The sequence below is a fragment of the Quercus lobata genome, chromosome 2 (genome assembly GCF_001633185.2).
Source record: "Quercus lobata isolate SW786 chromosome 2, ValleyOak3.0 Primary Assembly, whole genome shotgun sequence".
Classification (NCBI taxonomy): domain Eukaryota; kingdom Viridiplantae; phylum Streptophyta; class Magnoliopsida; order Fagales; family Fagaceae; genus Quercus; species Quercus lobata.
In genome coordinates, this window is record NC_044905.1 from 26,088,160 (window position 1) to 26,100,241 (window position 12,082).

General features: G+C 35.0%; 1 protein-coding gene across 5 annotated transcripts; it reads right to left on the reverse strand.

The window, feature by feature from the left end:
• Positions 1–1,628: 1,628 nt before the first annotated feature.
• Positions 1,629–10,540, reverse strand: LOC115975108. 5 transcript variants are annotated; one of them, XM_031095754.1, is made up of 3 exons: positions 10,243–10,540; positions 9,207–9,254; positions 1,629–5,024 (listed from the first exon to the last, which is right to left on the reverse strand). In XM_031095754.1, exon 3 carries the CDS (start codon positions 4,669–4,671, stop codon positions 1,978–1,980), a length of 2,694 nt encoding a protein of 897 aa, XP_030951614.1. In that variant the 5' UTR covers positions 4,672–5,024; positions 9,207–9,254; positions 10,243–10,540; the 3' UTR covers positions 1,629–1,977. The 5 variants fall into 5 exon arrangements, with proteins under 5 accessions (XP_030951614.1, XP_030951615.1, XP_030951613.1 ...); XM_031095755.1 differs by having other exon boundaries at positions 9,207–9,258; XM_031095753.1 differs by lacking the exon at positions 9,207–9,254.
• Positions 10,541–12,082: the final 1,542 nt, after the last annotated feature.

Genomic DNA, 12,082 nt, shown 5'->3' on the forward strand with positions numbered 1-12,082 from the left:
AAAACCTAGATAACTTCAATACAAGGACAACTTCCTAGGTCTTTACATCACCCAATAATAATTTATTAAATTATATACTATCAAATACTAATAAGACTTCATAAATATCTTTGACTAAACAATAAAAACAAATAAAAGATAATTGGACGCTCAAAAAATTGACACATTTCACCTACTACATAAGTGTCACATAAGTTGTCAATATACTTTTGCATCACCATCAATTTGTGCTCTGATGAGCTCCTCATATCGCTTTGACTCCACCGAGGGACCGTGTCAACCTCAATAGCTACCAATTGACATCTATGATTGTTACTTGGTGTCGGCTGCTCCACCCACCACCCGATGGGTTTTGCTTGGTGGATGTTTTGCCCAAAACCAACCAATTGCAACCTAAGAAAGGAATGCCAAAGCGTGAAAACTAAACCCAGGACTAAAAAGGTCAAAAGCATTCACATCCCATCATCATGTGAAAATTAGCCAAATTTTGAAAGGGGATTTTTTTTTTTTTTTTTATAATTTTAGCTTCAGACTTTTGAAATACATCTCACCTCCTGCTCTCTTTCATTTTACTATTCCATAAAAAATATATATATTCTTTCTTTACCAGGTTCATATTTGTGCTACTAGAAATTTCAAAATTCCAGATCCAATCCAAATATTGTGTAACCATACAATCTTCAGAAAAATTCAACATTGTAATAACATATAATCAATCTATTTGTTATATTGAAATACGTCCTCTGCTTCTAAAAACAGAGAGTGTGTGAATGTTCATGTTATTCCAAAATATAGAGCCTCTGTGAAAACTTTTTTTCTTGGAACTATTATCCAAGAAAACAAACAAAACCTAATAGACTAAACTAGTGAGCAAAAGGCTTAAAAAATTAAAAAAAATAAAAAAATAAAAAAGAAGAAGAAGAAGAAGAAGAAGGAAAAATCATAGTTATGACATCCACTAACCTCAAATATGTCACAACATATAGGAAAACTCTTCTAAAAAAAAAAATATATATATATATAGGAAAACACAAACAAATCAAAGGAGCCCATTTCAAGCACCCAGTTGTGCGATTGCATTGTGTTCTAAACGTAATCGAAAATAAGATAATCCTATCAAAGATTTGAGAATTTTCTTTTTTCTTATTATTTGTTGCCCCCGAGTTTTCTCAAGAACCAAATAGAGAGAAATCATTTGAAGTGAGGCATCTTTGAGTAATGGAAATGTACAAATATAGACAGATTAAAAACAAAAAAGAGATTGCCAACTGAGATATGATCTAAGGAGGAGCTTGCCTTGATCTAATTCTTCTTCTTCTAAAATCTGAAATGCAAAGTATTAACTAGCCCGATGTATGTGGATTTTTGTGTGTGAATAGCTACAATTTGACCCCAAAAGAAAAAAAATGGTATGAAGGACCAGGTGTGGATGCTCAAAATCAAAACTTAAAAATTTATATTACGGTGAAGCAAGTAGATTAGCAAGACAAAATATTCAGCTAGAGCCTGGAAGTAAAAAATAATCCAACAAAGATAAATTGCCAACAAAATTGTTTAGGAAAAAAAATAAAAACTCCGTGATAATGTTAACTAGATGCATGTAAACTGCTCCATTCATTTAGGAGGAGGTGATAATCATATTGTCAATGGTAACTATATGATTAAAGTGATTTGCATATTTGTTAAATAAATATTTGACATGTACAAAAGCCTTTTATACAACCCAAGTTGCAAAGGATAAAATGACAATAAAATAGAAAGGGCAAAGAATTTTTTTATATATATATAATAATAAAAAACACTAATATTCTCCAATCATATTTTGTGGAAGCCTGTCTGACTCCATGTAGCTACGGCAGTCAGGTTAAACAATTGAGCTACAGCAGCCAATAATGTCTTCTTCAGCTCAAACTTTGGCACTAAGAATCATCTGATTATGGAAGCCGAAGCCGTCAAAACATAGTGCCAAGAAGTCACCTATCTATAGCAAAGCTGATGAGAGTCCCATCCCCCATCTGGTTCCCGCCTCTTCATGGATGTGGCAGATAAATGAACTTGTTGGAAAGACTTGACTGGCTCTTCACGTACTGAATTACTTACAGGGATAAACATTTGTCTGGCGCTTTCTCCTCGGCTTCCATTCTCTGAAGAATTAGCTATGCCATTTAGATCAAAACTCGGCCTCATAGTTGAAATGTCACTACGGCCTGGTCCACCAGGAACACTCATGATATGAGGAGCACCTGACAAGGCAGAAAGAGCACCAGAACCTATAATTTGTGGGATGACAGTGGTTCCACGTGGGTCTGTTACGTATGGGAAGAAATTGGGAGGGTACAAAGTTGAGGATAGGCCATTGTTGGGGTCAAAGCAGAATCCATTGTTATAGAGGAAAGCATGAGGTGGTGCTGGGGGTGGCTGTGCATAAGTTGGCTTGTGTTGCAATGGATATACCCTCTGCATTTCTTCATTTGAGGGAAGCATATTGGAAACAGATACCTGAAGGGGTTTGGCATGAACATGAGTAAAGTCATGCAAAGAACTAAAACCTGATGGATACCCAGTGCCAACACTTCTAGAGTACGGTTGTCTTGCAATGCCCATTAATGAAACTGCAGGATCATCATATGATGCACTGTTTCTTAATTCTTGTGTGCCTTGACCTGGATGTCGAGCATCGATGCATGCATCAGCAGATGTCAGGTTGTCATTTAAATCAAAATCCCTAACAGAGTGTCCTGATAATGAAGCTGGTGGAGACAATCGACAACTGCTGTCATCATTTTCACTTGCACAATTGAGATCGAAATGGAATGTTCTTGCTCGTGTAGAACTGACTTCCACAGAAGACTCTTCAGAAGCTAAACTTGACTGGGCTTGGACACATTTTTCTGTAAGCAATTCCATGTCCAAATCAGCTCCTACAGCAGCAACATTGAGGTCAATGCCTTTAACCTGTAACTGTATAGAGCTGTCATTATTATCATTGGCCAATGGTGATTTATTCCTATTGAAATTCCTGGAAAGAGAAATTGTTCGGAAAGCACTAGGAGCAGATCCCCTCCAACCTCCTAGACAGTGTGATTGAGGCATAGGTAAGGATATAGAAATTCCAGGTTTAGCCAAAACAGGAACAGGCCTCATCACATTATTTGAATGGTGCAAAATAGTTTCTTTGACTGAGAGTTCAGGGTATTCAGCTTCATTGGTCAAGATATTTTCATTAAGATCAATTCCAAATAGAGTAGTCTGGTCACTGGCAGTTACATTTTCAGGTTTTGTAGTCATATCAGATGATTCATGACCATGATGACCAGCGTCAGATCCATATATCATCCTGGGACCCATGACACGTGATGGCTGTTTGACTTCTAAACACAACCCTTCATTTCTTGTCAACATTTCTGGATCCCCCACCTCTTTAATGGTATAGCGACTATCACAGTTACCTTGATCATTGCAAAACTGGATTTTGCTTCCAGTTTCTGTTAAGCAGTCTTTTTTATTTGAATCTGCAGAATCAACAGAGCTCATATGAACTGCCTCACCATTTTTCTCTTGTACAGAAGAGGAACTTTCTGAGAGCTCCCTATATGTACCAACTTCCCTCTCCACTTCTCTTGCAACTCTCTGAGCCACCTCCAGTGCATCATCCAGATCATAACAAGGCTGTGCTTTATCTTGAATAGAAATTTCAATGACTTTCCTCTTAAGCATGTCAGGAGTTGGAAGATCAATATCATCCACAGTACAAGAATTATGGTCTGAAATCACCCCCAGCACCTTATTACCATCACTTGCTCTGACATGAACAAGTTCTGAAGCCTTAATTGCATTTTGCTGTTTTCCAGATTGGAAGATTGTAGCATCCAGAACATCTTTGGAAGCTTGAGCCACCATACCCACAGCTAAAATTCGGAGTGCAGGCTCTTTGAGATTATTTTTGAAGTCAGAACAAGTGGAAGTGTCCATGGCACTGGTTTTACTATGTGTACATGACTTAACATCGACAGAAGTTACTTGAAAGCTGTCATTTGAAGAAGCTGGAATACTGATGTGTGTTGAGTTAGAAGATGAAGACTCAGTTTTATATGGTTTATCATGGAAAGATGCCTGCATCACAGACTTCAATCCACTTTCACCAGCATTTGACCAATACCCACTCATTCTCCCATCCACTGACTCATTATTGTCCTTGCCAAGGGGTTGTCCACTGTCTGAGCTAATATCGCTCTTCATGGAGATGTTCTTTGTAGAAGCATTTCCTTCAGGGGAAAGTGCTGATACTTCACCCTGCTTCAGATTCCCCTTGACTTCAAGTCTGTTACCATTGGATATTACTGCAGAAGTTCCTTCAGCACGATTTTCTTTCTCAAGTACTGAATCTTTCATTGTGGAAATAACAGAAGATGGTGCGCTCAAATCATCTGCATTTTCTCTGGAACAAGAAGTGGAAGAGATTGAATAATTCCTTTCCATCTCTGGCAGTTTATCAGCTTTGCCACCACTGATTTCATGGTCTTGTTTTTGTACTCCAGCATTGCCATTAATACATGTTCCACAGCAATCAGATAAGCTGTTTGCCTCCCCAAAACAATCGTGTTCTTTGGGAGAACAGAGGTGCCTGACATCATTCATCAATGCACTTGGTTTTAGATCATGCTGGTCCATAGGTACCCTGATGTGATGCCTTGACAACAGGATTTTGCGATCATCAACGTCACAGAAGTAATTATGTGCTATCAAGAGATCGTTGGAATAAGCTCTCCAGACATTTCAATCCACCTACTTCTGTCAGCTACCAAGCTACAGGCATACCAAGAAGAATGACAAGTGGTGAACAGCTTTAATAGTTACTTGGAAGCACGTGATTCTGCTGCATCATGGAATCTTGGCAGCCTAGAGAGATCAGCAAGTCCATCGGTAATTAAAACTGGGTGATTGAAAACTGCAACTACTCCACAGCATGATACTTTTAAGTTTGGTAAATTGAATACCAATCTAGCAATGTACAACTCTACTGCCTGCAAGAACATTTATTATAGGTTAGTTACCTTAAAAACTTTTTTTTTTTTTTTTTTTTTTTGGGATAAGTGGGTACCTTAAAAACATTATGGAACTTTCATATCTAGAACACAAAAGAATATAGATGCTGAACTACAAGGCAAACATCTATGGGCTTATTATGGTCTATGGGGAACTCTTATTTCAGTATCTACGCATCAGTGAAATAAAGATTGCCAACTTAGCAGCACTCTAGCTATGCCAAAGGACTTCATTTCATTATCAGCTCCTTCACACCAAAGGCCTGCATTTCATCCTCGAAAAATGATGTTTTACGTTGTATATGCTGTTTGCAAATAATGTGTTCATTGGTGACAGGAATATGGGTCAATGCAATGAACTAAAAGCTGGTAAGAAAGATTCAGGTCAAAATATTTCATAGTTTATCTGAGCAACCAGAACAATTGAACATTAAAATTGAAAGATAGGAAAATAAAGGATATGACCTAGGAGTCAACACCTAGGCCTAGCTAGGAGTCCGCATCAAGCAAGAAAACCGCTAGGAGTCAAGCACCTAGGGTGGAACTGGAATCGACACCAGACCAAAGAAACCAAAAGGCCATTTTTTTCATTCATCAAAATCTTAAATCATCTCCAAAAGGACTACAAAAGGTTGCTTATATAGGGAGAAGTAAACCCTAATTCTAATTGGCGTAGGAAACCCAATAAACTACTATCTTAAAACATAAAAATACAACTGAATTACAAACATGAATGATACTAAATTAAAATAAAAGTCTTCTTATGTCTTCTGCATCATTATCGCCATACTATTTTGACCAAAAGTTTCATTTATCAAATAATAAATATTAATTCCAGGAACCAGCTTCATACAGTCAAAAGAAGAAGAAACTATATCCATGTGGCATTTTCTTCACTAGTTCCATGGGTATTGGACCAAATGGCATCTCCTCCTCCTTCAAACACAGGTGGAGGTTGACGTCATGGCTTCAAATCCAAACAAGTGGTGAATGATTTCATGTCTATAGCTTTTGTTTTTATTCTAATCCTAATTGTGTCTTCTAGATTAGGATCATTAATTGAAATAAAGTAATTTGGCTTGATATTAAACCAAACTATTCCATTAACAAGAACCCCCCCACCCCCACCCCCCAAAAAAAAGGCTACCAACTGGCAACTTAAATATTACATATCTGATTTGTCAAAAATCCGAATTAGCAAGTAAAGGAGAAAAAAGCCAATTGTGCTGGGATCTGAAAAGGCTAGAAAGCTGGTTTTCTTATTAAATGAATCAACAATAAACATGCTCCGACAGGCTCAATAAACCAAGAACAAACATAGGCACCTTTCATAGAGTACAAACATGGATACGTACTGCATATTCATGTTTTTAATGAAAAGAAACGTGTAGAAACAAAATACCAACTGGATTTTGTCATATAAACTGAAAGGACAAAGTTTAGCTACAAATTGGTTGTAGCAACCTTACTCGATATCTTTTTATTGGAGGTGAATTTTGACAAAACCACCATTGAATTACATTTCTTCTTATATCCTCCATTCTTGTAAAATTTCTAAAAATTAAAGATCAATAACTATGTCATCAAGAAATAGTTTAAATTGCAAGTTTTTGTAGTTTGAAAATATGCATAAAATATAATCTTATAGATTATATAGTAAATAATATCCGATTAGCACAAAATTTGACATGTGTATTAAGAGCGTAAAGAACATACAATTCAATAGTTAGATTTTCAAAATATGTAATAATATTAATGATATTGAGTAGGGTTATAGCCTTAAGCTACAACCAATTTTATAACTAAACTTTGTCCAAACTGAAAAGGTATGTTGAGGAAGAAATGCACATTCATAACATATTTCTTAGAAACTTCCATGATTAGGTCATACAAGACATGCAAACATCAAATGAGTTATATATTCACAATGAACATATAGTACATGAACACTTTACCCCATGGTTTAGGGAAAAGAGAATGGACTATATGACAATTCATCTGTGGAATGTATAGACAAAGACATTTCAACATCCAGATGCACACATGCAATTGATACATGAATAGAGTCATATGTAATGTAGATTACACCGTGTTAACTTCAGACTAAGATATATAAACCTTCCAAGCTCTAATAATTTGACTAGGTATGTTGAGGAAGAAATGCACATTCATAACACACTTCTTTGAAACTTCCATGATTAGGTCATACAGACACCCAAACTTCAAATGAGTTAGATGGAACTATTGTAATTTTTTTAATATAAATTACAGTAATTGGTAAAATATGGTATCACTAGTCATGATCCAATAGGTTTCATCATAACAAGGTCAGAATGAAGTAAAATGGAATGAGATTCTCAAAATAATTTAGTTTCCTCTATCTACATATTTCTTGATAAATAATAAAAGTTTTTTTTTAATAAAAAGAGCCCCTCAGTATACAAGAAACATACTTTGAGTCTTATAATGCCAAATGAAAGCAAGCAAAGTTTAAAAAAAGAAAAAAAGAAAAAAAAGGGAACGGTTGGGTAACAAAGCCATCTCATACACACCCTTAAAAGAAACAACTTCAACTCTGGAAGAGGCCTCTCTACACCTTCAAACGCTTTATATAGTTACACTCCTTCCAAATCAACCACATCAGACATAATGGTACTGCACACCAAACATCACTAATACCCCTTCTAGCAAACTGGAACATGCCAACACATCAAGGGACCACATCTCACCATCATAATCATAGTGGAGGAGCAAATGATCAATACTCTCCTCAGCCTTCTTACACATGTAACACCACTCAATCACATATACCTTACGATGGTGTAAATTATCAATCATGAGAATCTTACCCAGAGCAGCAGTCCAAGTAAACAAGGCAACCTTGAGCGATACTTGGACCCTCCATCTACTCTTTCAGGGAAGAGACTCAATCAATATAAACCCTAATTTGTAATAATTAATTAACTTCCAATCCTATGTGGCCTTAATACAGAGCGTTAATACTCCATTCCATCTATCAGGCCCTTGAAATGGTCTTTAGAATCTAAAATCAAGGTCTCTTTTCATATCAATCGGTATGGAACCATTTAATTGCCTATTGCTGCAATTACAGAGAAGCTTTAAGTACAATAAATAGAATAAAAATATTGCCCCTAATTTAAGAATAAATAACAAGAGTACAAGACCATGCAATATCAATGAAATGCTGTGCTCCAATCAAGATTTTCTGTCTTAACCTAAAAGTCAGATGCACAGCCCTATTCAACGATTGTAAACGCTTAATTTCCTCAATAGGTCCTAATTTAACCATAAAAATAACACCATAGGCTTTAATTAAAGAAAATTTCTTTAATGTAATTATGTAAAAAAATTAGACCAAATAATGGTATCAATAACAATTTTAATAACCCCACACACACAAAATTTAAAATTATTTATAACATAACTGTCTGACAAACTTTGTAGAGCTAATATGCTAGAAATAATCTTTCTGCCCCTCTCACATTGTACCATAGCAGCCACAAAGCATTAAAACAACAGCATGTACATGCTTGTTTATACTATCATCTGCAAAAGCAATGTTTGTTTGCATACTTAAGTTTTGGGCCTCTATTTCCATTTTAGTTAGAATCAAGAAATGATTCCAAGGAAAACCAAACAATCCTAGAGAAGCGTTGAAAAGAAGGTGAAGAATCAAGGAGCAGCAGTCATACATCAAGAAATTTGTTATACATCACGGAGCAGCAGTCATACATCAGGAGCCTATCTAAGTGTTCCCCTAAGGCACACACCCAGAAACCATAAACTCAACTAAAAGAATACTCAAAGGCCTTTACAACTTAATATTTTGCCTTATGATACTATGCATATTTCAGACAACAAGAGACAAAAACTTAGAGGCACACTAAGACAATGTATAGCACAATATAGAAACAATTATACAAATTTTTACCATCTGAACTCGATCTGTTTAACTCCCTGTGGAAGATGTTTCCAATACTCATTTTAATAAATTTTTTTCTTAAAAAAAAAAAAAAGGGAAGGTACTGTAGTTCATTGTAAATACCCCCTATTTACGATAACAATCAGAAGCACATGCTCATGTGTAGACTTCCTCAATTAATTTCCATCTAAACGGAAATGAAAATACGAACACATTACCTACGTAATTACCCCCATAAACTTTGTATATCGCTGAGCCTTTGCAACCTGCCTTCACCATATTTGCATTTATCAAAAGTTGAAACGAGACTACATAATACTAGAAGCAATTTAGAGAGACATTAAGCTATAATTAAAGTCTCATATTGTCCTAAGAACACAACTAACTCAATAGAAAAGCCTTAAAGAGTAGGAAACACTCAGAGAATAAAGAATCTAATTCATGAAACAAAAAAGAACAATCAACATAGCTTTTGTCTGCATTTGTCAGATGCAGGGAAAAAAAAACCTATTGATTTCCTCTAATTAGAAGCAATTCATGTCTTCGTATCAAATGAAGCATAAAGGGTATTATTAACCACGAAAAAATAATAAGCAAACATTACATAAAAATTGAAAACAAATCAAAATTGGTATTATTCAGTGTAACCATGTGCAATTTCAAAGCACATAATAAATATTAAAAAAAAAAAAAAAAAAAAAAAAAAAAAAACCCTGAAAACAAGAGAAGCTCTAAATCCCAATTGAAAAAGCACAGGGTAAGACACTGTATTCATGAAACAACTCAACCGAGTAAAATTCAAAATATCCCAATGCTCCTAATAGTGGGTGAGTAAATGCAGGAGTGGATAGAGATCAAAATGTCACATTCATTATTCAAACACCCAATGAAACAAACAACTTAATAGAGTAAAACCCAACTTTTCTTTAATCATTTCAAATTCTTTACAAGCAAACTAAAACCAAAGAAATCATCAGACCTAATAGTGGATTCTGCGCCCTTTTCTTTTTTTCTGAACAACCAAACAGTAAGGCTACCATGGAATGCTGCCAAATATAGAATCTCTAGAAAACCAAGCTCAAATGGGTATGCATACACCTTCACAGTCATTCAGATTCACAGTTCAAAGAAAACCTCCAAACCCCAAAAGAGTAGAAAAATCCCAGTGAGCAAGTAAATACAAAAAAAGAGCAAAAGACAACAAAAAAAATGACAGCTGACGGAATAAACAAAGAAAAAAGCAAAGAAATTGACCTGTATCGTATCGTATGGGTTATGGAAGGGAAGAAAACGAGGCTTTGTGGGGTTTCTGGTGGTGGCGCAGCCAGCGAGAGAGAGAGAGAGAGAAAGAGAGAGACAATCACAATTACAAATAGAGAAATGTTATGAGAGAGAAAAAAGAAAGGAGAGAAAGAATAAAAAAGACTTTTTCTGGGTTGTGTTGTGGGTGTCACTCACTGCTAAATACTCCTTGCAAAGTCCAACCAATCAAAGGAATCCCCCACACTTTTCTCTCTCCTAACCCCAAGAGAAAGGCAGCCACCGAGTGACTGTGACTGTTGAGTGAAAATGCAAACTCATCACGACTCAATTTTAACATACGCACCATTTTTTCTTTTTTCTTTTTCCCAAAGAAAAAACATACGCACCATTTTGCTAACTGATGTTGAAAGGAAATTTGTTAATTAATTATTTTAGAAAAAATTATTTAAAAAAAAAATTAATATTTTTAATTTTTCATAAAAGTAATATTAAATTATTATTAAAATTATTTATTAATGGATGTTTTAAGGGAATCTATTAAGAGGATCTTACTTAATAACTTTGGCTATAAATTATTTTAATCCTTAAAATTTGAAATTGGTCACAAAAAATCATTTTAGTCTTTGATTAGTTGGGGTAAAAAAATGAAATGATAGAAAAGATTTAATTTTCAAGTACATAAGAAGATAAAAAATGTAGTTTACATAAATTTGATAATGCCTCTATTACATAAAATAAAATGTAATAGTTTATAGAAAGAAAAAATAAAAATAAAAACCAAATGTGGGGGGGGGGGGGGGGGGAAGTGGGATGGAGGCAAATGGGCAAATTCTCATCTAAGCCCCTTTTTCCTCCCGTCCTCCCTCATTTTCTCCCCAATATAAGAGATAACAAAACGGTGGTCTCGAAAAGAAAACACCTACTCCTACCAAAATTATCCCTCTTCTCCACTTCTAACCAAACAACCTCACTATCCAAAATCTCCCATATTTTCTCATTCCCTTTTCCATGCTCCCCTAAATCACCCCAACCAAGAAATCTCTTAGTTCTTAAGGGTTCATTCTTGGTTGGAAAGATGGATACATGAGAAATAGAAAATGATGGGAGGATGGAAAATATTTAGTTTTTCCTCATGTGTATTTGGTTGGAGGGATAGAAAATTATTTTATTTGATTGGAGAGAAAAGTACGAGGATAGATATTTTAATTTATAGATATAGATTCATATGCCCTTATTTAAAATATTACACCCAATAAAAAAAAATCAACAAAAAAAGCAATCACACCAAACTTATTAAAACAAAAATTATGCCCATTTAAAAGAAAAAAAGAGTGAAGAATTAACAAAAATAATCATTACTACCTAGTTAAAAAGAGAAAAAGCAAACCAACAGACAAAAAATAAAAAAAAAAGATCATGCCCAATTTTTTTTTACATATATATGTGTGTACATAAATTTTACATTAAAAAACGGAACAAAAGCAACAACCAACCAAAGGAAATAAGTATTTGTGCCCCATTAGAGACAAAACAAAAACAAAGGCAGCACAGTAGAACACACTCAACAGTCAACACAATAGAGCTAGTAATATGGCATTTGGTCCAAAAATTTTTGCACAATTTTCTCTCCCATTTTCTCCCTAATTTGGGAGATTGAATTTTGGTAAGTCCAGATAGAAAACACCTGGCCTCACCAGTTTTCCTTTCTCAAAATCACTCTAACCAAATTGCCCCAAAAAGCATTTTATCTCCCCGTTTCTCTCCTCTCTTTTCCATCCTCTCTAAAATCCACTCAACTAAACGGCCCCTAAAAGAATTTTGAGTAAAGTTA

Bases quoted from the DNA above. Each gene is read 5' to 3' on its own strand.
- LOC115975108 (XM_031095753.1), bottom strand. From the start codon at position 4,671: ATGGACCAGCATGATCTAAAACCAAGTGCATTGATGAATGATGTCAGG.